Source organism: Equus przewalskii, chromosome 2 (assembly GCF_037783145.1).
Source record: "Equus przewalskii isolate Varuska chromosome 2, EquPr2, whole genome shotgun sequence".
In the NCBI taxonomy this organism is placed as follows: Eukaryota; Metazoa; Chordata; class Mammalia; order Perissodactyla; family Equidae; genus Equus; species Equus przewalskii.
In genome coordinates, this window is record NC_091832.1 from 41,542,470 (window position 1) to 41,570,391 (window position 27,922).

The following is a 27,922-nucleotide window of genomic DNA, read 5'->3' on the forward strand; positions in this document are numbered from 1 at the left end:
CCTGGAACACCCTCCTTTCTCTGCTCAGAAAAGTCCTGGTCACCCTTCTGGCCAGGCCCGGCTCACGCAGCTAATCTCCTGTTCAAATTCCTTAGCCCTTCCGGGAACACGTCACACTGAGCCCGCCACCCCACACCATGAGCCTGGGGACTCAACCCAAACTCTGGGCTGGAGAAGGGAGTGAGTGACATCACTTCCACCTCAGCCGGGGCTCTGCCCCCACCCGCTGGGGCCCTTCTCACGCCGGCCTGAGCTGTCCCAGCAAAGAGAATAAAGACAAGACAGACTGAGGTATAGTTCAAAGGTTGGTATCTTTTTTGGTTTCCTTTTTTTGCTTTTGTAAAGAAAAATAAGATTGTGTTTTTTGTTTGAAAGAGAACATAAGCCCCCTCCCTGCCCAGCTTCTCCCCTGCCCCTGGGGGTGCTGGGCCCGCTGGGCCTGGGCAGGAGGGGCCAGGTGGCCGGGCCTGGAAGGAGAGGAGCTGGCACTCGGTGTGGGGGCTCCTCAGAGCCAGAGAGGAAGGGCATTGGGAATGGAGTTTGGCTTGTCAGGCAAAAAGTAAAATTAAAAAACTCAGCACACATGCCCACTATACAAACGGGGGCCGAGAGGCGCCACCTCCGAGTTGGAATCCTCTCTGGCAGCTGGACGCAGGGTCCTGGTGCGGCCCCTGGCCCCCAAGTCCCCAAGTCCTGGGGGGGTGGGGCAGGGCAGCAAACAGTAGCACTCAGGACAGGAGTAGGGGAAGAGGAGAGAAGGGAAGTCAGAGGAGTCTCCTTCCCCACATGGTAAAAAAAATTACTAAAAAAGCACCCAAAGCTTAAAAAAACTAAACCTCCCTGGCAGGGAGAACTGGGGGCATCCTGCTTATCAGCAAAATGCCTTACCTGGCAAAAATGTGTAGAAAAATAAAATTAAACTTTATCCCTGAATGACAAAGTGAAGACCCTGCCCTCCTGCCCTCCTGCCCCCCCGTGAGTCCCAGAATCCACCGAGGCTGCTGATTCCTCCCCAAGTGGCACGAACACGTGCAATGACACGCACACACGCTGCTGTACCCGTGTCCAAGGCCCAGGGCAGCAGGGACTGGGGATTCTCACGTCCACAGCACATGCACAGTCTCTCAGTCCTCACAGCACTGGGAGGGTCCCTATGCCAGACTGAGGTCCCTCCTTCCTCCTCTGGGGACCCCAGCACAAGGCAGGGTGCAGGAACCTGCAGTGCAGGTCAGAATGAAGGGCAGTGGCAGGGACTGAGGGCAGTGGGATAGGAAAGAAAGCCTGGGAGAGAGAGGTCACGCTGAGCCCACGGTGACAGCAGAATGAGAGAGGAAATTGGGGTCTCAGTGGCTGAAAAGAACCAGGTGCGCAGTAGGGCAGGGACGGGGTCCAGTCTCATCTGAGACCTGCAGGCCACCCTGGGCTTGTCCCTCAGTACAACGTGGGCTGAGGGGTCCAGCAAGGCCCCCTTGGGCAGCATGAGGGAGGGGCCCAGAAGCACAGGCCTGGAGATGGGGCAAGGTGGGCCCTGGGTAGTGTTCTCAGGGTAATGGGGCTGCTGCCTGGGAAGGTCAACAGAGGTAATAAAACGGTGGTGCAGGTGAGCAGAAGAGAGCCTCGGGGGGTGCTTACACTAGCCTGAAGGCCCAGCTAGGCCCCTAACCAGGAGCTCTGAGGAGCCCTGGGCAGGGGACCCCAGGCACCCACCTGCCCACCTTGGGAGAGCCACAGGGCAGGCCTGGCCCAGCAGGAAGGAGCAAGACAGGGTCAGAGAATGCTGGTCCTCAAGGGGGCCTGCCCAAGGGAGGTGTACTCTCCATGGGGCAGGGTCGAGGACGGTGACACAGGGACCATCCTTCCCTCCTCCCCCAGGGAGCCTGAGGCGGCCAGGTGGGACAGGGGAGTACAGTACAGAGATGTGATCACAGCCCGTGGGCGAGGGGTCAGGAGGCAGCCCGGCTCCTGCTGGAGTTACAGTAGTAGTGGCATTCCTGCCAGGCAGGGCTGGACCGTGGGGAGGGGACCCCAGGGTCGTGAGGCCCCTCGGGGATCCCTGGCTTTGGGATCAGAGTGTCAGCACCAAACACACAACCAACGTCAGCCAAGGAGATGGGCAGGGAGGAGGGTGAACCCACAGACCTCACTCAGCCCTGCAGATTGTTAGGTGAGGAGAAGGTGTCCCGAGGACGGGACTCAGTCCAGCGAGGTCACGGGCCCTGGAGAAGAGGGCGGAGGCGGCAGCCCTGGGGAGGGCCTGAGGCCGGCAGTGGTGGAAGCAGCATGCACCTGGACGCGCCCTCCAAGACTCCGGGTACCGGGTCAGCGCAGGCTCTGGTACAGGTAGGCGGAGGTGAAGAGGGCATTGGCAGCCAGGCTTACAGCCAGGAGGCCCCGGACCAGGGAGGGGCCGAAGAGACCTGCCAGAAAGAGGGAAGACCCAGTCAAAGGCCAAAGGTCAGAAGAGGAACCTGTGTGTGGAGTCACTGAGCAGTCAGCCCAGCCCACCAGAGACGCAGTTGTGGGATCTCACCCGGGCTGAGGCCTCACCCCGGGTTCTTTTCTGGCACCCAGAGGCCTTCCCACTTGGAAAGACTCGCAAACTCAGGGTCACCTGGTCAAGTCTTGCCTCTCCAAAGGTGCCTCCTTTTCTGAGTTCCTGCCGCCAGGTATGTCCCCAAGGCCTTGGACGTTGTGGGCCTGTCCCTTGGTGATGGGGGTGGGGGTGCATGATATCTGCCTTACACACAGGAAATGGGGGCTTTAGGGAGATGGGTATCCTGGCTAGGCCTCAGAGGTAATAAGCTGCCGACTAGGGTGCCCTGTCCCAAGTCTGTGCTCTGGCCACGGCCTCGATGCTGCTAGGTCACAACCCCCAGACCCCACCTGATTTGGGGGCAACACCCGTCTCCAGTCAGCTCCCAACAATCTTTCCAGAACTCCCTGCGTGCTGGGCCACCCATCTTCATCAACACACATGGCCCCCATGCTCTGGGGAGGGTCTCCAGGTGCTGACTACAAGGCCTGCTACAGGCTGTGCTTCCCACGGGACAGGATCTGATCTCACACCCGCCGCAGCCTGCAGAGCTTGGATCAGAACCCAGGCAACTCAGCGCCCAGGGAGGCCTCAGCACTGCACCAGCCGCTGCACTGCACCCCGCTCTCCAGGCCAGCACCCTGCCAGGGAACTCTGTGACGGTGGCAGTGTTCTGTGTCTGTGCTGTCCAATAGAGCAGTCGTGGGCCACCTGGGGCGACAGAGCACCTGGCTGGTGCAGCTGAGAAGCTGAATTTTTATGGTTGTTAAATCTTAATTCTGTTAAATTTAAGTGGCCGCCTGTGGCCAGAAACTACTGTAACAGCACAGCTCCAAACCCTAACCCGAGGGGGCTGCTGTCTGCTGAGTCACAGGCTGGACCTGGACAGCGCTGGCACGTTATCTAACTGTCCTCTGTCACTCAAAGGCCCTCGAGGGGTCCTTCTCAGACAGACCAGGAGGTGATGGCCACTGCAGACCCACAGCCCCCATGCTGCCCTGCCCTCCTCCCCCACCTCAGGGCGCAGACCTCTCCAGGCGGCAGCCTCCTCCGTGCACCCTCTGGTGGTGGTGTCCACCATACAGGTGGATGACTGTGACGAGTCGTCCTCTCTCTTGATGGAGTGGCTGCTGCAGGGGCTGCCTCTTTCTGGCATTGAACTCGTGTCTGCAGAGAGAAGGGGTGTCTCAGTGGGTGCTCACAGCTCACCTGCAGGGACAGATGTGGGACAGCTCCACCTCCAATCCCAGAACAGTCCTTGGACAGCCCTGCCTGTCCCAACCCATTCATCCTACCCTGGGCAGTGGGAGGTCAGGTCCTTGTTCAGATCCCAGCTGTGTAGCTGCCGTGAAGGGAACCGGTTTTAGATCAGGAGCAGCAAATTCAAATACCAGCAGGTGCTGACAGAGGATGGCCACATGTAAGGATCCGGAGGGGGCAGGTCAGTGGGACAGGGGACCTCAGCCTGCCCTTCTACCTGTCTGCCCAGTATTCGGGCCCAGTGCGGCCAGATCTTCTGACATCATAAGAGTCAAGAAATCCACACATCCATGTGAAAGTTCTAGATTTTAAAAGTTGAGGCCTAATTTAAAAAATGTAGAAATGCTTTGCAGACCACCACCATCTGAGCAAAACAAAAACAGCCATGACCAGATGCAGCCTGGCAGTGCTTGATGTGTTTTTTATCTATCCCAAGGAACAGAGGACCCTCAAGGTCAATTGCAAAGAAGAAAATAAAATCACCCAACAGAGAGCAATGTCCTGGAGGGTTCAAGGCCACCAGAAGCCAGGCCAGATGTGTCTGGAGCTTGGGAGAGGAGCCACACAAACGTGGACAGGAGCAAGGACGGGCCCCGTGCAGCCCCTCAACCGTGTCCCCACAGTTGCACACAGTCGGCTGAGGCCACAGAGGTGCCTCCACAGCCCCGCCAGGGGGTCCTGCCTTCCAGGAGGGTGGTCAGAGGGCCGTACCCACAGTGTGCTTCCTGTCCCGCGCCGGCTGCCTCTGCGGGGCCTGGGGCGGCTCGAGGGTGAAGAGGCTGCCGTTGTGGGGCGAGTGTTCATCGGAGCTGCTGGGGGTGTTGGGGGCTTCCCCAGGGGGCGATGGGAACAGCAACAGCTTCTGCCCCTTCAGGTTGAGCCGTGCAGGGCTGATGAGAGGTCTGCGGTGTCGCAGAGAGCCAGAGCTGGAGGCCACCGAGCCGGCCACGGAGGGCGCCGGGGAAGGGAGCGGGGAGGAGAGGCAGCTCCCCGACAGCAGGGAGAAGTAATCTGGAGGGTGGAGGACGAGGAAGGCGTGACGTTGGCTACAGTAACACCCACTAGGCTATTTTGTTCCTGCTGCTCCTCCTGCACAGTCAGGAGGAAAGCAAGACTGTGCAGGCACTGCAGGACAGAGGGAAGTCTGGCCGGCAACTGAGGGAGGAGGGCCCGTACCCCACCAGGCACCTGAGGGATAGGAGAGAATCCCGGAGCCCCAGCCAGGTCCCCTCTGCCCACCTCCCCCCTAATTTCTATCCAAAGCCCCTGGTACCTCCCCCAGCCGAAGCAAGGCCCAGTAGGAACAAACTCTTGGGACTTTAGTTCAGCTAACCCCAGCCCTGCTGATGGTGGGGTCCTGAGTGCACTGCCTCCACCAGCGGTCAGCGATACGCATGACAGCATTCTATTAATCCTGGTAACTATCACGCCCATTTCACAGAGGAGGAAACTGAGTACAGGGCTGTCAGTCACTTGCCCAGGGCTGCACAGCTGGGAGGCACAGGGCTGGGACTTGAACCTGTCTGACCCCAAAGTTCATGCTTAACCACTCGGCTGTCCCACCCCACCCACCGCTCTGGAAAACCTGGTCCATACGCTGCCCCACCTGAAGCAGCTCCCCTATTACTCCTCTTGGCTCTCTGTTCGTACCTGAAACGGGAACCTCCCCAGATCGAGACACCTGAGACGGTGGGCGGCTCCCACTGAACAGATACCCTGAATCTGGAGAGGAAAGAGGAAGGTGACACAGTCAGGTCCTCAGGGCCAAGAGCACCCGCCCTGTCCATTGCCCTCCCCTGCGCCCCGCCCCATGGCTGATCTGCTGAACCCAACCTTTGTCTTCACATGATGCTTTCACAGAAACACAGGCTCTCAACTGACTCCTCAAACCACCACCTGAGGCGCGCTAGGCACACTCCCTCTTTGCAGACAAAGAAACCGGAACACAGCAGGCTGCACGCGAGAAGTCAGCACCTGGATCAACCTGGACTCCTCGACGCCTCCTTCTGGGCCTCTCTCTCCCCGCAAGGCCCCGCCTTTTCCGCCATCTCGAGTCCTGCCTCCTCCTAACCCCAGTCACCCGATCGCCTGCGCTGGACCTCAGGGAGCACTGGACACGCTGCCTTTTCTTCAGTCAAGTGCACCCCAAGGGCGGGGACTCCATCTCACGTAGTCCATGATCCCCCAGTGCTCAGCTGAGAGCTGAGCCGGGAAAGATCCCCCGACCACCATGTGCCCTGCTGTAGGTGGCTGCTGCTTCACCATCCATGGGGCTCTGAGGGGTCTGTCTGTCACAGCGCACTGCCTGCCCCTTGTCCCCACCAGGCCCGGGGACACAGAGCCAGGTCAACCCATGTAACTGTGTAAGGATGGCCACACAGCCCAAGCCCAGCGGGAGCCCTTCGAAGAATCTGCTTTCTGGATGTTGGTCCTTCAGCTGAGCATGAGCTGTGGAGATGCAGGGACGAGGCCTGCAGCAGAGGCACAGAGGCGAGCAGAGCTGAGAGAGACACGGGAAGATGGAAGCTAGCACAGCGCCTGAGCCCTGGACCGCCAAGGCCTCCTGACTACGAGACCCGAGGTCCTGCAAAAACTCCCCCTTGACCCCTGGCAATGGAGACCAGGATCCGCCCTCCATCACCACACATTCTGAGACCAGCCTGCAGCCCACAGAACCACCCTGCCACCCTGGGGGCAGTACTCCTGAGCCCTTGCCTCCAGCCCTGAAGGGCCACAGGGAGTCTGTGTGTTGTCTACAGTGGGTGGCAGGCCCTGCCCCAAAGGCCTGAGCCCTTCCCAAGGGGCTTGAAATGGAAACCCCTCAGCCCAGCCATCCTGGGCAGCATGCACAGAGTCCTCCCGGGGGTGCTCGGGCCCAAGCAGGGCTGCTCCTGGCCAGACAGACGCTGGGCTCCTGGTCCCCTCGGCGGTCTGCCCTCCTCCACCCCAAGTTCCACAGGAAACAGGGAGGGACAGCTCTGCGAGGGGAAAAGCAAACCACCTGAATATCAATTCGGGGTACGAGCGAATGGCCTGAACTTTAACCACCTTAGAGCAGCCAGGCCTCTGGTTTTGCTGTTACTGGTATTCCTCACCCCATAGTGATAACAGCAGCCATGCCTGCTGAGAGCCCTGTTCTGGAAGCTCTCCTGACTTGGTCTCACATCATGTCCACCAGCCCCCAGGCACAGCTGCCCCATCTGAGGAGATTAGGGTGCGGGGAGGTGCATGTGCCCACCCAAGGTCACGGACGGAGGGCCTGCTTGGCTGTGCCCAGCCAACGGCGTGGTCCTGGGACCTTTGTTTCCTGCATATAGTCTTCACGACAACGACAAGTGTGTACTCCCAGCCCCGCTCACAGATGGGGAGAGGGAGGCGCCCCACATTTCACCTCCGTCAGACTGAGCGGAGTCTTCTCCAGATGGAGGAAAGGGTGGCAGCAGGGGCCCGGGGCTGTTTTCAACCCTACATTTGCCTTACAGGGAACATGGGGAGCAAGGATGTGTCCTTTGGAGGTCAAGTCCCTGCCTTTCACCCTGCGGGACTATTAACTCAAGTCATTTCATTTTTTAAAGGACAAAGCAGGAGGCAGCCCTCCCCGCAAGGCTGTACCCCTCTCTCCCCACAAGATGGCCATCAGGAGGCTCTGGAAGGGTCTGCACCCGAGTTGGTCCTGCAGAGGCCCAGGAGTTGGGGCCCTGCCCCCACTAGCCCACTCCAACCCTGAGGGCCTGACGTGCCCTCCCTGGCTCCTGGTGGGGAGCTCCAGAGAACACTGTTTTGGGGAAGGGCCTGGCTGTGGGGCCTCCCAGGCTCCCGTGTCCAGGGCATTCCATGGTCCCCCTGCTCCAGCAGCTGTTCATGAAGAGGCCACAGTGGCCCTGTCAGCCCCAGGGCCTGAATTGGGCAGGCCTCAGCCATCACTCTCCTGGCAGGCAGGGGCTCAGAACTCTGCTGAGTAACAATTCGTGTCGAGGGGCAGGCAGCAGCCCCTCTCCTCCAGCAACCTGCTCACGTTTGGTTACACAGAAACACGTGGAGTGCAGGTCTCTGTACGTGGGGCAATCATACCTTCAGTCCCACCCTGAAGGCCTTGAACCCTCGCCAGCACTCAGCGCAAACGCCGTGTCCTCCAGTGAGCTGCCCCTCCTGAGGTGGGACCCTCCTGACCTGGGACGATGCCTGACTGCACACAACAGGGTAGGAGAGCCTGAGCTGGGGTTGAACCCCAGGTGCTAGCAGCAGTGGGGCCCTGGGCAAGTCCCGGAAGGAAGCTGGGGCTTGCCGGGGCCTCTGACGGGAGCTGGAGCCCCTGCCTGCAGAGCAGCTGAGGGGCTTAAATGAGACACTGCCCGTGAGCAAGCCCAGTTTAACCAAAAAGCCGCCCACGCTCTTAGGATGGCATCCTGCTTCGCAGCACCAGGCCTGGGAGCCAGGCAGCCAGGGAGCCAGCCCTGGCCACACCCCTGAGGGGAGGCAAACCCAGCCTGTGCCAGACGCCTTCCCAAAGTGATGAGGCTCATCATGGAACACTCGCAGGGCTCCGAGTGGGTAACACCGGATCTGACTTAGAACCAACCTCCCAGGAAGACCCTGCTGTGAAAGGTGGGGGATGAGACAAAGTCTCATCACAGGAACCAGGTCTGGGTCACACCAGGGCCCACGTGCAGCAAGTGCTCCAAAAATGACCTGAACCGAATCCCTGCCCTCTGGACCACACAGAAAGGTGGGGGCAAATTTTCCAGCCCCTAGTGCCTCAAAACAACAGCAGTAATAATAATGGTAAGAATGGTGGTAAAAGACAACCCCCAACAAGCTCAAACACTTACTGAACACCTGCTGGACACACTTTAAACATATCATCCCATTTAACCCTCACAACATGCACGGCGGGTTCTACCAGTAGTCTCATTTTTTTTTGAGGGAAACTGACGCTCAGAGCGGTTAAGTCCCTTGGTTAAGGGCAGCTACCAAGTGGCCACACCAGAATTTGAACCCAGTTCCCCTGTCTCTACAGCAGGAGCTCCAACACTCCTCCTGCAGCCCCTCCCACTTTGCGCTCGGCTGCAGTCCCTTGTGCCTGCTGCCCCCGGCTCGCTCCGTCCACCAATGCCCAGCGCCTCTTACCTGCTCGAGTCAGAGGGGGTATGGTGCCCAGTGAGAGGGCCCGGCTGAGGCGGCCTGGCAGTGAGGAGGGCGAGGCCCGGCGGGGAGACCGGAACAGCTGCTGGTTGGCGAGTGGCAGGAAGCCAGGTGGGGTGGGGATGAACAGAGATGGCGAAGAGCCTGCGACACTTGGGCAGGGGATGGCCAGGCTGGGGCTAGTGGGGAAAAGGCCGGCGGAGTCTCCGGGGAAGTACCTGCAAGAGCCGTCGGGCACGAGAGAGAGGAGAAAGTCAGCCCAGGGGGCTCCGGAGGCCCCAGCTCCTCTCCCCCGTGCAAGGTGGGGCCTCAGTCAGGGTCCCCGAGGAGGCGTGTGTTAGTGGAAGCAGAAAAGCAGTCCGACCACATTCACGCCATTAGGAGCGGGTGGCTGGGAGGTGCCAGCGTGCCCACCCCTCCCGCATGCCCCCCGACCCCCCGCCCAGCCTCACAGCAAACTAGTTCCACTACGAGTCTCAGTATTAAAGTGACACTGTCACCCTTACCAACCTCACACCAACCCTTCGCCTTGAAGCAAGATGCCGGCCATGCCAGGCACACAGTACAGGCCGGCGGTGTTGGGCGCCCCCTTGCCACCTCCTGCTCCAAGCCCAGAGCCTCCTGCCGCAGTGGCCAGCTCAGGGAGCCCCCTGCTGCTCTCTGCTCTCGGCACCCGACACTCCGCTAGAGCCCTGGCAGCGAGGAGGGGGCAGTGGCCAGCCTTGGGGCTCCCGGGAAGAGGCTCTTGCAGGACACAAGCCAGACCCAAACTCAGAAAAGACCCACAAACGATCGCGAAGCTGCCCGAAAGACAGAGGGTGACAGTGTCTCTTTAACTCGAGAACAGTACAAACAACACCACAGGACCCAGTGGCCCCAAGCCGGAATGTCAACCATGCTTCTGATTAAGGCAACCGATTACAGACGGGGAGGGGCAGAGGCAGTTAATCCATTAGTCTGCCATCTGACGGGGCTGCGGGGTCCAGCCTTACCTCGGTCCCAAGGGACAAATGGGCCCATGGACAATGTGCCGACGGCCGGGCAGGCTGGCTCAGACCCTACAGCAGAGCCGGGGGCCGGCTAAGGTACCCATCCGGGCCCACCACGACCGAATGCTCGGGGAACCACTAGCCAAGCCACATTCCACCTATTTCCTCAGTTTTTCATCTCCGCCCCTCACTTTAAACAAGTTTGATGAGGAAAGTGTGGGGTCAGCCATTGCCTTCCTGTACAATCACGTGATCTTTTTAATACCTTTCAAAGCACCAGGAGGCCATCTAGACTCCAGAAACCAAGGCAGGGCCCCAGTGTTTGGGGAATTTGGGTAAATCAAGGCAGGAGTTCACCAAGTGAATCTGCAGAAGGATCTGGTCAACCTGGGTGGCCCTAGGACAGACGTGCCCACACTCCACCTGCTGATCTGTCCTGCCCAAGCCTGTCTGACACCCACCTCCTTGCCCCCAAGATACCAGGGGAAAGTTCCGTCTCTCAACAGAAGATATGATTTTGTGCCGTCATTCTAAAATTGCAATACCATTCAGCAGGACGGGTCACTACCTTGGGGAATGGCCTGAGTTGGGGGGACACTTTGGGTACTACAGGGGCAGTGAAGGTACGCTGGGACCTTTGCCCAGCTTGTTCTGATCACGCATGAAGCTCTGTCCCCTGTGGGGGCCTGTACCTCCTAGAGGACCCAAGTCTGTCATGCAGAGCGGCAGCCTGACAAGAGCACGCGACACCCAGGCCCTTCCACCAGGTGGCAGCAGGACTCTGTGCTGGGCATCCTACGCCCACCCACACCGAGCACCCCGGAAGCAAGGCCAGGAGTCTCTAAGGGCCACCTCAATAACCAGCGGGTGAGGGGTGCAGGTCTGAGTGAGGCTGCGGGTCTCAGAGGTGGTCAGCTGCTGGAATGGGAAGCTGGGTCTCACCAGCTCTTCTTGTTTCCCCAGATCCTGCTCACACCGGGGCTGCCTCAGTGCTTACAGCCTGAGGCGCTGGTCCATCCGGCACAGGCGCTGCTCCCCATCTCTGATGCCACTAAAAATGCTGGCAGTGCCGGGTAGACAGTTCTTGGTCTGACCCCTCTTGCTGTGACAGGCAGCAACATTACTCAACTAGCAGATCCTTGTAAAGCACCAAATGTGAGCTCTCTCCATGGCTGTGTGGAAGATGGTCCCCCAGGAGCCTCCGTTAAAGCCTTCCATTTCCGCCAGGCTTGAGAGCTTCAAAGGTACCGACGCTTGCTTTGGCGAGGCCCCCCCGGCCGCCCCGCGCCCTCAAACCCCGTCTCAGACAGGCACTCAGCCCAGAATCCAAGTCTGCACGTCCACTGGGGTAAAGGGGTGCTGGGGAGTGGTTGGGCTGTGCAACTGTCTCCCATCTGACACACACAGGACATTTGGTCTTTTTCAACTCAATCCTAGTCCAAGCCGGGAGTGGAAGGAGAGAGAGGACTACATTTCAAGCAGTTTATTGAGATGGGGAAAATACGACGCAGGAGGCAGGTGAAGACGGCATGTGAAGATAGCTGGGCCCTAAGTCGTTTGGTGGCCACGTCACCAGCTCCCACACCTGACTCCTGTGGGCACATCTCTCCCCCAAAGTCCCCCACCCCTGGTACAGAAGCCTCTGAAGGAAGGTGAAAGAAAAAACAAAAAAGACGTGGTACCTGACGCCCACCGGTAAAAGCAGGACCCCGGAGGCATTTATTGAAAATACAACATTAAAAACACACCATCTATGGCCAGGCGTTGTGGTTACAGCGAGCAGAGGGTCACTAGACAATCATCCACAGTTCTACTACACAACCAGAGAAGACGAGACACTCGGCAACAGTCCCAGGGACACAGCTCCTCCCAGGGCGGGGCGTCGAGGCGGTTTGCTCCTGGGCAAGTGTGGGAGGAGCTACTCAGCCCAGGGTGGGGACCCCAGACCTGGAGGGAGAAGACAGTGACATGGACCTCCCTCACGTCTCGGGATGGTCACCCCAACCCCAGATGGTCTGACCATCGTCCCCAGCGGAGGGGAGAGGTCCCTGGCAGGGGTGACACATTCTGAGTTAATAAGCCATGATCCCAGTGGTACCTGCACTTCCTCATTGTTGCCAGTAACATCAGAAGGTGCTGGACTATGCTCCAAGTAATGAAACTTTAAAGGACAGAGGATAATTTTAAAAAGTCACACATAACTCCACAAAGGCCAGGACGCCTTCCTCCGATTGAGGTTCAGCTCAAGATGGGTGTCTTTCTAAGCCCGCTAGAGGGCAAGAAAGACATCTGCGCAGCAGGGGCTCCTGGCCAGCAAGAGAGCTGGTTATGGTTATTATAAATAATTTAACTTAAATACACACATACACACAGATGTCTGGTTTCTACTCAATGCCAAGAAAAGCAGTAATTAGCATCGCACTGTCAGTTTCCTTGAGAATAGGAGATTCTAGATACAAGGGCATGCACAGCCAACAGACTACTGGTTCTCCACCCGGTACCTGCGCCTCCCCTCCCCTCTTAGGCAGGCTGCCTGGGGCCGGAGGGACAGGCAGAGCCCCCTACCCTGCACACAGACAGGCCAGTGGGCCTTGCTCCTGGCTCAGACACCACGCCCCCATCTTCCAAATGGTTGTCCACCTCACCCTCCACACAGAACCAGCTGAGCCTGCACAGCTAAGTGGGGGCAGCTCCTGACCCATCCGGGCTCTCCATACACAGATGCAAGCGGGCACAGGCTGCCACCCAATCACTCAGGCAAGTGGGTGACAATGGGACTCAGGCATGACGCTCGAGCTCTCTAGGGGGCGCTATAAGGGGCCTGACCAGGGCAGTCGCTCACCTGCCCCTTCAGGCCCAGTTAGCTGGTGGCCCCTTGCTGAATGTGACCCTCACAAACTTGTAATCTGCTTTTGCCTTCCCTGGGCTCTGACATGCAGAGTGGAGTGGAGGTGCTGGCATACTCGGGCCACACCTGCAGGGGGATTTATGCTCAGACTGAAGAGTGGCAGACACACAGGCCCTGGAAGGAGTGTGAGGCCCACTCTGGGGTCATCAGAATGCAAGACGCCAGGTAAGGAACAGCCTTGGTCCACTGTCCTGACATGACCCTTGGAGGCAGCCCCTAGGCTGAGAACTTCCTCTGCATGTGGAAGGCACCTCAGTTTCCAGAGCGGGTCCACACTGAGGTCAGCAGTCAAGGGCCCTGGAGAGGGGTCCACCTCTCATTTCACAGATGGTAAACTGAGGCTGGGGCCTGGCCAGAACCACACAGCTAAGGAGTGGTAGGGCTGTGACATGCACCAGCCCCTCCCCTGGAGTGGTGACTCTGGGAGGAGGCAGCCCTGTGTGGGGCTCTGGGTCAGCACTGTCCCTCCCCTCCAGGTGACCCAAGGAGAGAGAGGCTGATGCCCAGTGGGCTCTGTGGCTGCCCCACAGGGAAGTGGAAAGCAGGAGCCTTGGCACCCTCCATGAGGGGCTCCAGGGACCAGGAGGGGAGTAACAATGGCCAGGCCAGAGAGGAATAAGGTGACAAATGACCTGGGGTCACGATGGGCCTGTGCATCCCTGGGGCCCCTTACTCAGTGCTAACCTTGGGCAGTTAGCACTTTTCCCAGGCATCATATGGCAGTGAGAGGAGGAAACTGGGGACCTCCTGGGCATGGGGGGCGGGGGGGGGGGGGTGCCAACAAGAGCAGTTCAGGCCCTACAATACCAGCTCGTCAGGGCAACCTTGGCCCAGGGAGCCTGAATGCCAGCCGAGGGGGCAGGTGAAGGGCTCAGCCACAAGGGTCAGGGTCTTGCCTTTCCAGGGCAGAGCTGGGGCTTCCCAGGAGAATGGGCAGAGCATGCACACCCTGGTTCTCTCTGGCTCATAGTAAGGCCCACAAATGAATAAGGAAAGACTATTTGGGACCCCCTCCACCCCCAGGCAAGCTTCCATACCAGCCTGGCTGTTAAGAAGGAACTTGCTGACCACAGGGGAAGCAGGACTTTTCTAGCGGACGTCCACCTTGAGAAGGGCCTCACCCCACAAACTCTTCATCAAGGCCAGTCTGGGCCCAAGAATTGTACTCTCCATTCCCAGGGAAGGAGGCTGAGGGATAACAGGGTCTCTGGAGCAGGGAAACGAGTAGTGGACCCAGGGGGGCAACCCTGCCTTCCTTTTGGTTCCACCATCTCTGGCAGCACTGGCCAGGCAATGGGCAGGACCAAGAGGAAAGACCAGAGAAGTGATGTGGGGACAAGGTGGGGGGCTCTGCTCTGGCCCCTGCTCAGCAGCACCTGCCGTGCTAAGCAGCCCAAGTGGTCAGGCCATGCAGCAAGGGCCCAGTATGCAGCCACTGTCACCAGCATGTGCCAGGGGCTCAGAGATGGGGCAAAGTGGGAGAGGAAACAGGCCCACAACCCTCATCCAAGGGTGTCAGAGGCAGGTGTGTGGGTGCCGTGGGTGTTCCAGTCTCGGGGCACGTGCGGGTCTTTGGCCAGCGGTGACACGAGTGGTGAGGAGCTGCAGGGCGCTCAGGGAGTGCCTCGGGCTCGGGGATGGCTTGGTGGCATGGGAGAAGAAAGGAGGGCAGGCCCGAGTCCCTAGGGAAGTGGACGGGCTGGGTCAGGCCCAGGGGCTCTAGGAGGGTGGGGGCAGAAGTGAGGAGGGTAAGAAAGATGCCAGACAGAGGGACCCTGCTCCAGGTGGGGGGCAAAGCTCTGGGCCTGTCCATCCGTCTGTCCTCCCCCCGCAGTCACTGCTGCTTCTCTGACCTTCGGGGCCGGAACCTCCGTGGGCCTGTCGCCTTCCTTGTGGCCACGGCTGCCGTGAAGCCCACCAGGCAGCACAGGGACGTGGTGCTGAACTTGACTGTGTCCAGCCAGCTGGGCGAGGTAGCCTGCAGGTACTGCTCAGCGAGGTGCAGCCCTAGCAGCAGGGCCCACAGGCAGGTGGAGAAGGCGTCGATCCTCCGGAGCCTGTGAGGGGGGAATGGGGGCAGGGGTGAGGGCCCATCCCAGCAGGACAAGACCCCCCACCCCTTCTGCCACTTCCTGCCTCCTTCATCCACCTCGGCCCCGCTCAGGGGACAGAATCCAGAGCCAAGAGGATAGCACCGGCCTCAGAATCCTGCTGCCAACACTTACATGCTGCCCCACTCTGAATAGGTGTTTCTCCTAAGCGTCAGTGTTCTAGCCCATAAAACAGGGCTAAGAAACCTCCTTTAGTCACTGTGGGATAACAGGGACACCACTCGGTACAGGTGCAACTGCCCAGGGAGGGAAAGCAAGGGCCCCAGGGCACCCCACCTGACCCTCCTACAACCCGGGGCGGGGGGGGTGGTTATCATCCCCCTGACTGTGCAGACGAGGAGCCTGAGCGGGCGAAGTGAGGCGACTGGGTCCCAGCAGCCCCAGCACACAACAATGAGTGGTGGGCCGGCTGAGCACCGCTGCCCCCTCTAAGGCAGGTCATTTGCCTTCCTCTCTCCCACCAGACTCCCAGCCACTGGAAAAGAGGGACTGCATCTTGCTCCAGCTACACTGTGGAGCTCAGCCCAAGGCTGTGGGCCCTGCAGGGCCTCTTGGCTCCAGCCCTGAGCACTTCCTCCCACTGAACCCTGTCCTGCCCGGCGACACACACACCTGATACGGCCGGCCAGCAGCATGGCCAGCAGGCAGGTGAGCAGACCCAGCGCCACGACGCCCATCTGGTGGCTCTGCCCAAATGCCCAGGCCTCGTGCAGCTTCTCTGCCGTGTGCTCTGGCAGCAGGCCCAGCAGCTGCCGCCAGCCCTCAGACCCAGGGGTGGTGCCGTTGTCAGGTGTGGCCGAGCCATTGCCACCAGGTGGCAGGGCCGGGGGCAGGGGGGACTCTGGGGCAAAAGGGTTGCTGGTGCCATACAGTGTGGTGGTCAGCAGAAAGGTGCAGGCCAGGAAGGCGAGGGCACGGAGCACGATGACCTGGACCGGGGCCTTCACCGCAGACGAGCAAAAGCTCTGAGGAAGGAGATACTGGTCAGTGAGACAGCCAGAGCCACCAACAGCCATTCCCACAGTGCCCACTCTGTGCAGAGGGGTCTGGCCAGGGCCCCAGAGCCCTTGCTCAAGAATCCCCCCAGGTCCTGAAGAGCAGAGATGCTGTCTTTACTGGGTTCTAAATTCTGACGCATTTTCAGCCTTGTTTCTGGTTTATCACTGTCCCCCACTGAGGTGTGCCATTTCTGGCCCTTCACTCCTGTGAGAGTTACTGTGTGGGGAGGGGTACTGCTCTGCCATGTTCTTTTTTCTTCTTCTTCTTCTCCCCAAAACCCCCCAGTACATAGTTGCATATTCCACTTGCAGGTCCTTCCAGCTCTGCTATGTGGGATGCCACCTCAGCATGGCTTGATGAGCAGTGCCAGGTCCGTGCCCAGGATCAGAACTGGCGAAACCCCAGGCAGCTGAAGTGGAGTGAACAAACTTAATGACTCAGCCATGGGGCTGGCCTCTCTGTCACATTCTTTAAAGAAATCCTTTTGAGGGCCAGGCCTAGTGGCCGAGTGGTTAAGTTTGGCACACTCCTCTTTGGTGGCCTGGGTTCGGTTCCCAGGCATGGATCTACACCGGTCTGTTGGTGACCATGCTGTGCTGGCGGCCCACATACTAAAAAGTAGAGAAAGACTGGCACAGATGTTACCTCAGGGCAAATCTTCCTCAGCAAAAAAAGAGAAAGAAAGAAATCCTTTTGATATTATGGTGACATACTCTTTAAAATAAGTTTTTTAAACCTTCTGTCAAATTCTGATCAAAAATTCCTATTGTGGGGGCTGGCCCCGTGGTCGAGCGGTTAAGCTCACGCACTCTGCTTCAGCAGCCCAGGGTTTCGTCGGTTCGGATCTTGGGTGCAGACATGGCACTGTTCATCAGGCTGTGCTAAGGAGGCATCCCACATGCCACAACTAGAAGGACCCACAACTAGAATATACAACTATGTACTGGGGGGCTGTGGGGAAAAAAAGGAAAAAAAATCTTAAAAAAAAAATTCCTATTGTGATTTTAACTGGAATTGCAATAAACATATAGATAACTGGCCAAAATTAAGTTAAAAAATACCGCAATAAGTTGCTCAGTCTAGGGACACAGTGGTAAGCAGGAAAACCAAAGGTCAGAGAGTCCTGCTGTGCAAACATGGACGTGTGGGCCAGTGGTGTGGCCATGTGGTCATGGGCCCAGCTGGAGACTAGAAATCACACACCAACTGGACACAGGGCACACGTGGGGACCCGAGGGGTGGGAATTTCTTTGGGGGGATGTTTTTTCCTTCTGAATCCACTTCCTACTGTATCATATTTTTTTAACCAGATAATCCCATTAGTTGAGTACAGTGATAAAAACTAATGATAGTTTTAGCCAGACTGGTCCTGGGTTCAAATCCTGGTACCACAACACCCCAGGTGTGTGGCTCTCTGCAAATTATTTAACCTCTGAGAGTTTAGTGCCCACAGCTATAAATGGGAGTCGCAGCTCCTAAGAGCGCAGCCACCACCAAGCGTGCTCTGAGTCTGAACACAAGTGTCGGGTCACTGCCCAGATGCAGCAGGGCAACTCAACCCCTGCTCAAGTATGCCAGCAGCAAACGCATCACGACCCTGACCTAGTCTTCTCGGGATACCTACTGTGGCTGGTGACACAAAGGGGTCTGGGGACAGGGTAGGAATGTGGGCCCGCTAGAAGGTAGCTGCCCCAGGAAAAAGGGTCCCAGCTCTGAAGAGCTGCCCTCCTGTCTGGGGCCCAGCCCTCTGTGAGGGATTCCTGCACAAACTCGAGACTGGGAGGCCTCGCTCAGACCTGTGTGTGGGTCTGGTCCACCTCCCGGCGCTGGAACTGGTGGCTGAGCAGCAGGGCGCGCAGCTGGCGGTTCTGGTGCTTGATATAGTACTCGACAGCGGCCTGGCATGGCCGGCACAGCTTGTACATCTGCTCCAGGTGGTGCCGATACACCTCGATCTCCTCATCGTACCTGCCCTGCAGAGGGGTGGGCAGAGGCTCAGGGTCCTCTGGGGGCAAATGAGGCTGCCCATCTAGTGAGGCGAATCTAGGTTCACTTACAAGTGGGGTGACCACAGGCACGTTGTCCCCACTCTGAACCTGCCTCCCCTGCTGCCCAACAGGACAAACAGCTCACTGCATATGGTAACGTCAGCTGTAAGGACTGGCCCAGATCCTGGGATACGGCAGGGGCCCACAGGTGATGGCAGATAGTCTAGCCAAGTTCTGTTGTTCCACAGGATGCACCTGGAGGCCTGGAGCTTGGGACAGGGTCCTTGCTGCAGGCCCTGCTCCTGGACTCCAGAGCTCTAGGAAGGCAGGCGTGCCCCAGGAGAAGGGGGCTCTCGGCTGACACTACCTAGACTTGAGCAGATGGACAACCCAGAGGCAGGGCCTGGCCCTCGTGGGGGCTGAAGGGTTCTTGGGGCTTCGGGAAGAGCCCAGAAGATTTGAGTCCCACCTCTCCTTCCCCGCAGATGCAGCAAAGCACCTCTCCCTCCCCGTCTCCAGGGGGCCAAACATTTCAGCCGCAGCGGCTAGGAGGGATATCAGCTTGATCTCCTTTTGTTGGGACCAAACATGCAGAAAAGCCGCCCTGCTTGCTGAGTCACACATGCCTTCCCTTCTGCAGATTCCCCATCTCTCCACGCCTGGCCCTCACTCACCTGTTCTCCCTCCCTCCCTCCCAGGCTGGACTTGGGGAAAGCTGGCATCTCAGGCCTCAGCTGGGATCTGCTCCTGAGGTCACAGGACCCCTGGACTGGGCAGGGTCTGGGGGTGGGGTGGACAGGCAGGATTAGCTAGATAACAAGGCTGCTGGGTTCCACGGCGGGCCCAGGGGAGGTGAACTCCGAACGGCAAGGCTCTCAGCAGTGCCTATCTTCCTTCTTCTCCCAGAAGCCGAGAACATCCTCCACCGACTCCAGAGCCAAGCGCCCAGCCAGCCGGTGGGCAAGACTAACTCAGAGGGACATGGAGAGGATGGGTCTCACAGGGGCCCAGGTGGAGCCCAAGGATCCTAGCTCCCCCTGCTCAGGGGCAAACCCCTCTGGACTAGCAGGAACTAGGGTTCTCAGGATATTTCCAGGCTTGGAGCCCAAACAACAGAGACCTTGAGACAGAAGGAGAGCGAGAAGCAAGGCTCCAACTGAGATGGAAGAAATAACACACTTGGAATGTGGGCCCAGCATAGGGTCAGGGTGAGGAGGGGGCCCAGCGGGCACTCAGGACAGAAAAGCCACCGTCTGGGAGAGCCCGGCTCACGCCTCCCCCTCAGCTGCTCTAAAGCACCCTCAGCCCCCTCCCCGTCCCCTTCCCTGTCCCAGCCTCACCTCGTCCCGCGGGGCGAAGGCCGCCAGCTGCTTGATCTTGGTGGTCTGGTGGTGGCTGCACCGCCTACACAGCAGCACCTGGCTGCTCACCCACTGCTGGGGCTGTGGAGGGGTGCGGGCGCTGGGCGCACTGCTCACAACGTGGTTCAGGTGCTCCATGTACTGGGCAGGGATCGGCTTGTTGTAGTCGCCGTTCTGGGGGAGGACAGGGACCAAAGTCAGTGGGGAGCCCCAACCCAACAGTGAGAGGGCCCTGTGTGGCGAAGCTCCAGGAAGTGGTGGCGGATGTCAAACCTTCCCCTTCTTTCTTACATGGAACAGCAGCTTTTCTTCCAAAGAAACTTCACATGGAACCCAAGAGGCAAGACGCTGGCAAGAGCGCAGCCAGCCAGGCTGGAGCTCGCCTCCCACCCACATGCCTCTCCCAGCATCATTCCTGAGAACCCTATAGCACTGGGGAACTCAGTCTGCAAAGTGTGGTCTGCCCAGGGGTCTGCAAACTACGGCTGGTGGGCAGGGCTGTGTTTGTGAACAAAGTTTTCTTGGACCATAGCCACACGAATTCGTCTACCTACTGTCTATGGTGGCTCAGCAGGGCTGTGTAGTTGTGACAGAGACCATACGGCTTGCAAAGCCTAAAATACTTATTCTGTGGCTCTTTGCAGAAAGCCTGCCCACCCCTGGGCTAGGGCAATGAACAGAATGAGCTTCAGAGCCAGAGAGATCTGGGTTTGAACTCCAAATCTGCCAGTCTTAGCGGTGTGACTTTGGACAAGTCACCTCGACTTCCTGAGTCTGTTTCCCTATCCTCAAAGGAGGGGTGCAGGGCCAGGGCTGTGGTGAGGGGCCCTGGGACAGGGGACAGGACAAGGCTGTGGCCTCACGGTCCCCATGTGCCCGCCAGTGGCCCCGCACCTCCTGGAAGCCGTTGTACTGTTCACAGTGGGGGCAGTCCCAGCAGTTGCGGTTCCCGTAGGGCACCACGGTGTCCTGGTTGCAGAACCAGCAGTTGACGATGGTGTGCGTTGGCTGCCTCCTGTGGACGAGGAAAGAGTGCAGTCAGCCGGAAGACCTCTGCCACCCAAGCAACGGGAGACCAGGGAAAGGGTGTGGGAAGCAGGCTGGGGCAGGCAGGAGGACAAGGACCTGACAGGACATTCTGCATCCAGTGGGAAGACCAAGCAAGGAGGCCACGCTGGCTCGCGCCTCTCTTCAGCTCTCCAGGCAAAGCCTCCCCCCCAGGGGAAGCCACTGGAGACTCACCAGAACTCTTGGCTCCAGCGTGTCCACACAGGGACCCAGGGCCCCCAGCCCCCCGTGTCCTGGGGCTCAGGCATGGGGACAACAGAGGTCAAGGCTGGTCAGGCCACGGGGCCGACAGTGACCAGGCTCCAGGACTGCCTGCCCTTCTGGAGAGGCCTGTTCCCAGGCTGTGGAAACAGTGCTCCTTGGGGAGTTTCCCAGCAAAGGAGCCTCCTGCGCTTCACAGAAGAAAAGTCCCCAGGAGTGAGGGCCGAGGAGGCGGAGGGGCGGGGACTAGAGACAGCTGCTCAGCCTGGGGCCAACTTGCTCTGGTGGAGGGGACAGGGCAGGCAGGGCACAGCGGCCCTTGCTGGCCACACGTGCGGTGACAGGTGGAGTCTGCAGGATAATCCCAGTGCAGACACTGGGGGATCTCTGCTCTGGGCCCCTCTACCCACCTCACCGGCTATGGAGAGTGGGGGCGGTGTGTGCAGCAACTGTTCAACAAAGCCCTCCAGTCCCAGGAATCTAGCAACAATGTGGGCAACGGGTGGCAGCTGCCTGAGCCCTGGGATCCTGGCCTCACCGCTCCTGTCCCTCTGCCTTCCCCCAGAGGCCACTCTAGCGCTGGGGGAGCCACCTGGGCCGCTGCTGGAGTGGGCAACCACAACACACACAGACGGCCCTCCTGTCCACAGCGCAACACAGCTCCAAGCTTCCGGGAGCCAGAGTCCCGGCTCCACCACTTCTCGCTGTGGGCCCCAGGAAGTTCCTCCTCTCTGCCTTGGCTGCATCTGCCAAGTGGGAGCCATCATAGCACGCACGGCATCCATACGTTACAAGGATCCAATGACGTAAGACTTGCAACGAAAAAGGCCAGCTCTGTCACTAGCCTGTCCTCAGGCTTGCCAGGGGCCTGGAAGGAAGGCTGGTCCCTGGGAAACAGAGCCCCTGCTCCTGACACTGCAGCCGCCTCCCGGCCTTGCCCCTCTACCATGTACAACTGACCACGGGCAGGTTAAGAGAGTTCTCCAAGCCCCAGTCTTATTACCTGTCAACTGGGGACCAGAACATGTCAAGTGTGGGAAGTATTTAATAGTTCCCAGCCCAAATGCCCCATAAACGGTAGTTATGTGGGGAGGGTGGAGAGAGTTTGCAGCTCAGGGAAACGCCCCCCAGCTCCCGTCACAAACCCCTCAACCCAATTCTCACCGGAGCCAGAGGAGCTGGACAGAGGAGATGGAACTGGGCCCTGCAGGGAAGAGTTCCAGAGTCCACTGAGGGCACCCTGGATCGCTCCCAGCAGCCGCAGCCCCACAGCAGGCCAAAGCCCTCACAATGGACAACAAGGGATGGCCACATCTTATCAAGAGCGCGGAGCCAGAGGGCAGGGCACTGGGCAGCTCAGCACCAGCCACGGGAGTGGCCTTCAGGGAGAGTCATTCCCTCTTGGAACCTCCGCTTCATTTGTCCATCTGATGACTGGGGATAATCCCTGGCCCAGAGAAGCTGCTGAGAGGATCCAACGAGTTTAGGGAGGCGCTCTGCCTGGCAGGGTCAGTGCTCGGCACTCAGACAGTTTCACCGGGCATCGCGCAGAGAACGGTGGAGGCGGCGCGGCAGCCCCGGCTGGAGGGGTAGCCTCCACTCTGCCGAGTGCACTCGGCATTCCTGGCAATTAAGCACTTGGCTTTCTCTTTGTTAATTTGTACCCACTTTACAGGTGTCTCTGTAATTGTGCATGAGGGCGTGTCCTAATGGCTGATGATGCAGGCCGCAGGCCTGCCAAACCTCTCATCTGCCCCCCTGGGCCCCTCCAGTCTCGTGGAAGGACCCCTCAGCCTTTGCACCCTAGAACCCCACACTCAGCCTCTGGAGAGGAACCAGGCAGATCAGCTGGCAGCCTATGAATAAAGAGAGACAGGGAAGGGGATAAAGAGGCAGGGATAAGGAGGCCGGCACTGGGACTGATAACTGGTGAGCGTGAGCTACGGCTCTGGTCCAGGGCACCAGCCACAAAGCCCCTCCCACCCCAGGGAGTCATCATTTCCACTCTCAATCTCCAGTTCCGTTGCTAGGGAAATGAGCCTGGCCTGGAAGCTGGTGGCAGGAAGGGGAGGAGGGGGATTAGCCCTGGTCCCTGGGGCCAGTGGCTCCAGCTCCTGTCACTCCCAGCCGTTGGTAATCCCTGCCCAGGACTGGCCATCTCCCGTGGCCACGGCAGCTGCTGCCCACCTTGGCCAGGTGGGGGTCCACATGCTGGGGAGTCATCTCTCATGACTCCTTTGGAGTGAGCCCTGAAAGGGTCCGCAGGCCCATGAGCGGCAGGACTAGGAAGCCACGCGACCGAGAGCTCAGTGTGAATTTCAGTGCCCACACACCAGCACAGCGGCCTCCCAGGACTTCATGCATTAGACACGTGGGCAAATGTGAAACGCATCCCAGGGCTGCACTCGACAGCCAACTTCACAGCTCCTAGTCTCCATGGCTGGCGGGTCTTGGCCTCTGGGCCTGCACCCACCTCTACCAGGCCTGACATGGGAGGTCTGGGTTAATCTATTCTGAGCCAGCTTAGCCCTGTCTTGCTTCTGCTCAGGAAATGCCCCCCCCACCCCACTGTCATAAACCCCTCAACTCACTTCTCCCCAAAGCCAACAGCCTTCGTCCCTAGCAAGGCTTTAGGACAAGCTACTCTTAGTGGTGGACGAGATTTGAGGTGACAAGACAAAATGTCCCTGTAACACAGGCAAGAGAGTTCGACAAGGCAGCTCAGGCCCCTGCGGGTGGGCAGACTGGAGGCCCGGAAGGCACTCATCCAGCTCCCGCTACCTGCGTGCTGAGCTCTCGGGCTCTGCTAGGGCCGGAAGAGGCCTCAGGCAGCCAAGAGCAGGGTGGGCCCCTGGAAGGAGCCAGGGGCAGCTGCATGCTCTGGACCCACCCCTCCACAAGCCCCGAACACACACTGGGGAAAAAAAGACCAACAATGGTATCACCCCATCAGCCCTGAACATGGACGTGTGGTTAAAACAAAGCCCATGCCCTGACATCCTGCCATTCCCTACGGGGGCGGGGGCGGCGGGGGGGGGGGATGTGTCTTCTGTTCTAGCAGTGAGCCCATCTCTCGTGCCACATGAAGGAGACACCGGATGGGGGAGGCCAATGTATCAACCAGTGCCCGCCAGGCTCTGAGAAGCGCCCAGTCTCCCCCGAGAGGAGCCCAGCATGTAGCTTGTGACCCTGGGCACTGTGTGCTGGCCTGCTAGGGTCTGGAAGATGGTCTCTCTAAGAATCAGGCTGCTTCCCTCAGGGGCCAAGAGGTCAGCCTCTGGCACGGCCCCAAGAGGACATCCCAAGACAGCCTCACAGTGAAGGGGTCCTTCCTGGATCCCTAGGTAGCTCCTCACTTGCTCCTTTGTGCCTTGAGTGGGCAACACATGTTGTCCCATCTAACTGGGAGAATCCAAGAAGGCATCTCCTGGGCTGCAATGTCAGCAGCACCAAAATGCAACTCAGCAGAGCCAGGACTCCCATGGCCCCACGGCCCCCAGGCCTCCCGCCTGGCCTCAAGGCAAAGCACAATTAAGTCCACGGCAGTCCTGCCAACACCAAGACAGAAGGCCCCTGGACCCACCTCTCCAAGGGCAGACTTGGCCTGGAGCAGGTGGACTGCGCTCGTTTGCCTCCCAGAGTTTACTGAACACATGCTAGGCTTGCGGGGAGGCAGAAATGAGCAAGGCTCTCCACTTCTGACCTGGACACCAGGACAAGAACAGCAACCTCACAGGGCAGCTGGTGACAGACACCACAGGAGAGAGGCCAACAAGTGGAGCATTTGCCATCACCCTAAAGAACAAGTTTGGCGGCCAGAAGCAGGGCAAAAGAAGCAGATGGCATTCAAATGGGTGGGACTGCTGGGCAAAAAGGGTGGGACCACCCAGCGTACGTCCACGGAGCGGCATCCCTTCAGCCAGAGTGTGCAGTACCAGGAGAGCACAACAAGAGGTGGGCAGGAAACGGGGACTCTGGATGCAAGGATAAGGAGGATGCATCCTCTCAGTCTCCAAATACGACAAAGTGGACAATCCAATAAACACCTATGGGTGCCGCAGGAGGCCCCTGAGATCCCAAGCAGGGATGTGCTGGCAGAAGACAGACCTGGACACAGTGCTAAGCGGCAGACTCTAGGGGTGGGAGTCTGGGGAATGGGGGTGGGGGCAGGCATACGAAGCCATCATGACTGCCTGGATACAGGGTGAGCAAGGCCAGGTAAGTATAATTCAGGCTTCTACTCTGTGACGGTGCTGACAAGCGACCTCCCGTGGGGTCAGAGTGGAGGCCAAGGTGCTCAGTGAAGATCTGAGCACACAGTTTGGTTAGGAGCTGAAGGGCTGGAGCGAGGCAGGGCTCTGCCATTTAACAGCGGGTGCTATAGGGCAGGAAGCACGTCCTCGTCGAGCCTTCTTTCCTCATCTGTAGAATGGGGTTTCAGGAAACAGCAGCGTGCCGGTGCAGCGCCAGCACTGAATCATTAACAATAACCCAGTCAAGACCACTCCATGGATGGGAAGCCAGGTGGCCCTGCCTGAGACTCTGGGAGGACTCCAGCCCTTCAGAGAAGCGACCTCTTGCCCTGGCTCCCCCGTCAGTCTTCCTCCAGGTCGCTCTGCCATCTCTGTGCAGAGCCCACAAACACCCACTTGGCCAAGGTGCTTTCCAAAACCAACTCCCTGCACATTCAAAACCCATGCTGTGGCCGAAGCCAACGTCCTCGCTGTAACGCATTCTCTCCAAGGAAGGGAGAAGGGCTCGGTCTCTGTAGGGCTGGTCTTGCTTCTGAATTGCAACAGTGACCAATTTATGATCCCTAGACAAAAGCCAGTGATCTGAGAATCTGAGGGCATCCTGGGAAAGGGCTGGTCCTTCTCAGCCCAACCAACAGGTCCCATTGCCACATTAGGACTCATGTTGTGCCACTAGAGTGACAAGGCCTTCCAGGTACTCTCCTGGCTCCCCTCGTACCAGCTCACCCAACACTGCACCAAGGCCCCAGACTCCTGTCTCCGGCAGAGGGAAAGCTGTGGCTGGCCCCAGACAGGACCCCCGAGAAGAGGGGCAGCACAAGATACTGGAGTGCGAGGCAAAGCGAAGCCAACTTAGTCCAAATCCAGCCATGCTAAACAAAAGAGGCATTGCAAGGCTCGGAGACAGTGCCACGGCCCAGGCTCAGATCCTTGGGGCAACATTCCCTGTCCTGGGTTAAATGGGCAGCAGCAGCGTCCAGAAGACAAACTGGGCTCTTGATCCATCTCTGCTGTCAACATGCTCTGGGAGCCTGAGCAAATCGCCACACGCCTCTGCACCTCAGCTCTCTCGTGTGTAAAATGACTGGTTTGAACCAGTTGGTCCTGCAAGCCCCCGCAGCTTCCAGAAATTGGACAGGAACTGGGACACCCTAGACGTGGGTTGTCAGGATCCTTTAGTCGGGGGCTCTCTCAATCCCAGGCTGCCCTCCCCTGGGAGGCCGCCCCCTCCTCAGCCTGCCAGTCTGGCTCATCCTGCAGACACAGCTGATGTCCCTCCTACCCCTTCCTCCTCCTCCGGGAAGCCTGTGACTCAGTCGCCCTCACTCTTCTCCTCCAGTGAGCAGCAGTAACGGTGGTGGTGAAGGAACATTGGCCAGACTGCCCAGGTTCCAATCCCAGCTCTGCCACTTGCTGCCCAGCGACTGTAGGCTAGCTCCTTCACTTCTTTCACCTAAGATCTGAGCTCCCCACAACCCTTGCTGAAGCTACAACCCCACCTTTTTTCTGTTCCTTGTTCTCCGGTGGGTGGATCAGGTGGGGAAACAGGTGGGTACCTGAGACCCTGGTGAATAAAGCAAGGGGCCATAAAGCTTTTACCCTTGACCATGGAGGCCATGAGAGAGGCCAGCTCTGAACATGGGGGTATGCATGATCTTTGAGCCCAAGTCAGGATGGGGGCTGGGGTGGCCACTGAACCAGCTCAGCAGCAACCCCAGCGCATTTAAACACCTCTGCAGTACCAGGCTTTCCCGCTCTTGGAGGGAGTGTAGCCTAGGGGTTAAGACCGCAGGCTCCAGGGCCAGGCTGCTTCAGTTCACACCCGGACTCGCCTCATTGTCAAGAACTGTTTTAGCTCTTCTATCCAGCATCTTCTCCAGGGAAAGCAGGGGTTGTGACTCTGAAACGGGCTAATGTAAGCTCAGAACAACGCCTGAGCCAGCATATGCAGACGGTAAGTGCCAGCTAGTATCATGCCGTCCCAGAGTGCTCCTCAGGACCACGGAGCAGGGCTAAGGGCGAAAGGCACTGAGAGCAGCCCGATGCCCGCTCGATTCTCTTGCAGGGCTTGGGGAGCCGGGTGGGTGTGGGGGGGCCCTGCAGACCCTGCGGCTTGGCCAGCACGGTCTCCGTGGGGGAGGGAGTCTGTAACCCATGCGCTGGCTGCCCTGGCCCGCCCCACATTCCTGGGGTCTGCGAACCCACTCCTCGGCGGCTTCCCGACTAAGGATTCCAGATCCGGTCTTTTGGGGCGGGGGTGCAGAGCTGGTCTCAGCGCGCGGGCACTCATCCCGGGCCCCACCGCGCCGCCGAGGCCTCGCCGGGCACGGGCGGGAGGCGCCAGCAGCCCCGGAGCCGCGGGCCGCGGGCGGAGGGCGGCCGGCAGGCGGCGGGCCCGGGCCGCGGAGGCGGCGGCAGCAGGCCGAGGCCGCGTGGGCCGCGCGCACTCACCTCCGCGCGATCCGGTAGAGCAGCACGCCGGCCGCGGCGCACGCCGTGACCCCCAGGCCGCCGGCCAGGCCCGCCGTGGGGCAGCGAGCCAGCAGCGCGCTCACTCCTTCCATGGCTCCCCACGCGGGCGGCGGCGGGCCGGAGGGCCGAGGGAGCAGGCCGGACGCGGGGCGGCGGCGCGCGCCTCCTCGCGCCGTGACCTTCGCCGCTTTGTAGCCGGCGCGGGCCCGCCCCCTGACTCGGCGCGCTCCCGCCGCGCAGCCAATCAGGGCGCGAGACGAGCCCGGTGGGCGGGGCGCCGGCGGAAGTCGCGGTACCGGCACTCCCGCGCCCCCCAGCGGCCGGAGGCGGGAGGCGGCCCCCATCCCCGCGCGGAGCCGGCCGGGCGCCCTCCTCCGCGCCCGCCGCGCTCTCTGGCCCCTCCCGCGCAGTCGGCAACCTCAGCCTCGCTGGCTACTATCTATCTAGCCTCTTCTCCCGCTAATTCGTCTTCCCGACGCCCAGCCGGCCCGGCCTAAGCGCGAAATGCTGTTTTGCTGCAAGTTGCAGCTCCTTAAGCCACTTCCACTGAAGCCACTCCAATGGTCAAAAAACTAGTTTATAGAAACATGCACCGATAGGGACGAGGTTGAACAAACAGGACATACTGTATTGGAAC

The 27,922-nt window shown here is 59.4% G+C and overlaps 1 protein-coding gene across 4 annotated transcripts; it reads right to left on the reverse strand.

Moving 5' to 3' along the window:
* Positions 1–292: 292 nt before the first annotated feature.
* On the reverse strand, positions 293–27,499 carry TMEM201 (transmembrane protein 201). 4 transcript variants are annotated; one of them, XR_011535706.1, is made up of 12 exons: positions 27,265–27,499; positions 20,186–20,306; positions 19,271–19,465; positions 17,739–17,915; positions 15,556–15,908; positions 14,686–14,889; positions 8,921–9,153; positions 5,444–5,515; positions 4,505–4,804; positions 3,829–3,933; positions 3,563–3,700; positions 293–2,417 (listed from the first exon to the last, which is right to left on the reverse strand). XR_011535706.1 is itself a non-coding variant. In XM_070603476.1 (11 exons), exons 1-11 carry the CDS (start codon positions 27,375–27,377, stop codon positions 2,320–2,322), a joined length of 2,004 nt encoding a protein of 667 aa, XP_070459577.1. In that variant the 5' UTR covers positions 27,378–27,499; the 3' UTR covers positions 293–2,319. The 4 variants fall into 4 exon arrangements, 3 of the variants coding, with proteins under 3 accessions (XP_070459577.1, XP_070459587.1, XP_070459603.1); XM_070603476.1 differs by lacking the exon at positions 3,829–3,933; XM_070603486.1 differs by lacking the exon at positions 3,829–3,933 and having other exon boundaries at positions 3,549–3,700.
* Positions 27,500–27,922: the final 423 nt, after the last annotated feature.

Bases quoted from the DNA above. Each gene is read 5' to 3' on its own strand.
- TMEM201 (XM_070603476.1), bottom strand. From the start codon at position 27,377: ATGGAAGGAGTGAGCGCGCTGCTGGCTCGCTGCCCCACGGCGGGCCTG. The intron at 9,154-14,685 runs GTCAGAGAAGCA...CGGCTCTTGCAG, and splicing joins CGGAGGTTCCGGCCCCGAAG to GTACTTCCCCGGAGACTCCG. The intron at 4,805-5,443 runs GTACGAACAGAG...TCCACCCTCCAG, and splicing joins TGGGGAGGTTCCCGTTTCAG to ATTACTTCTCCCTGCTGTCG.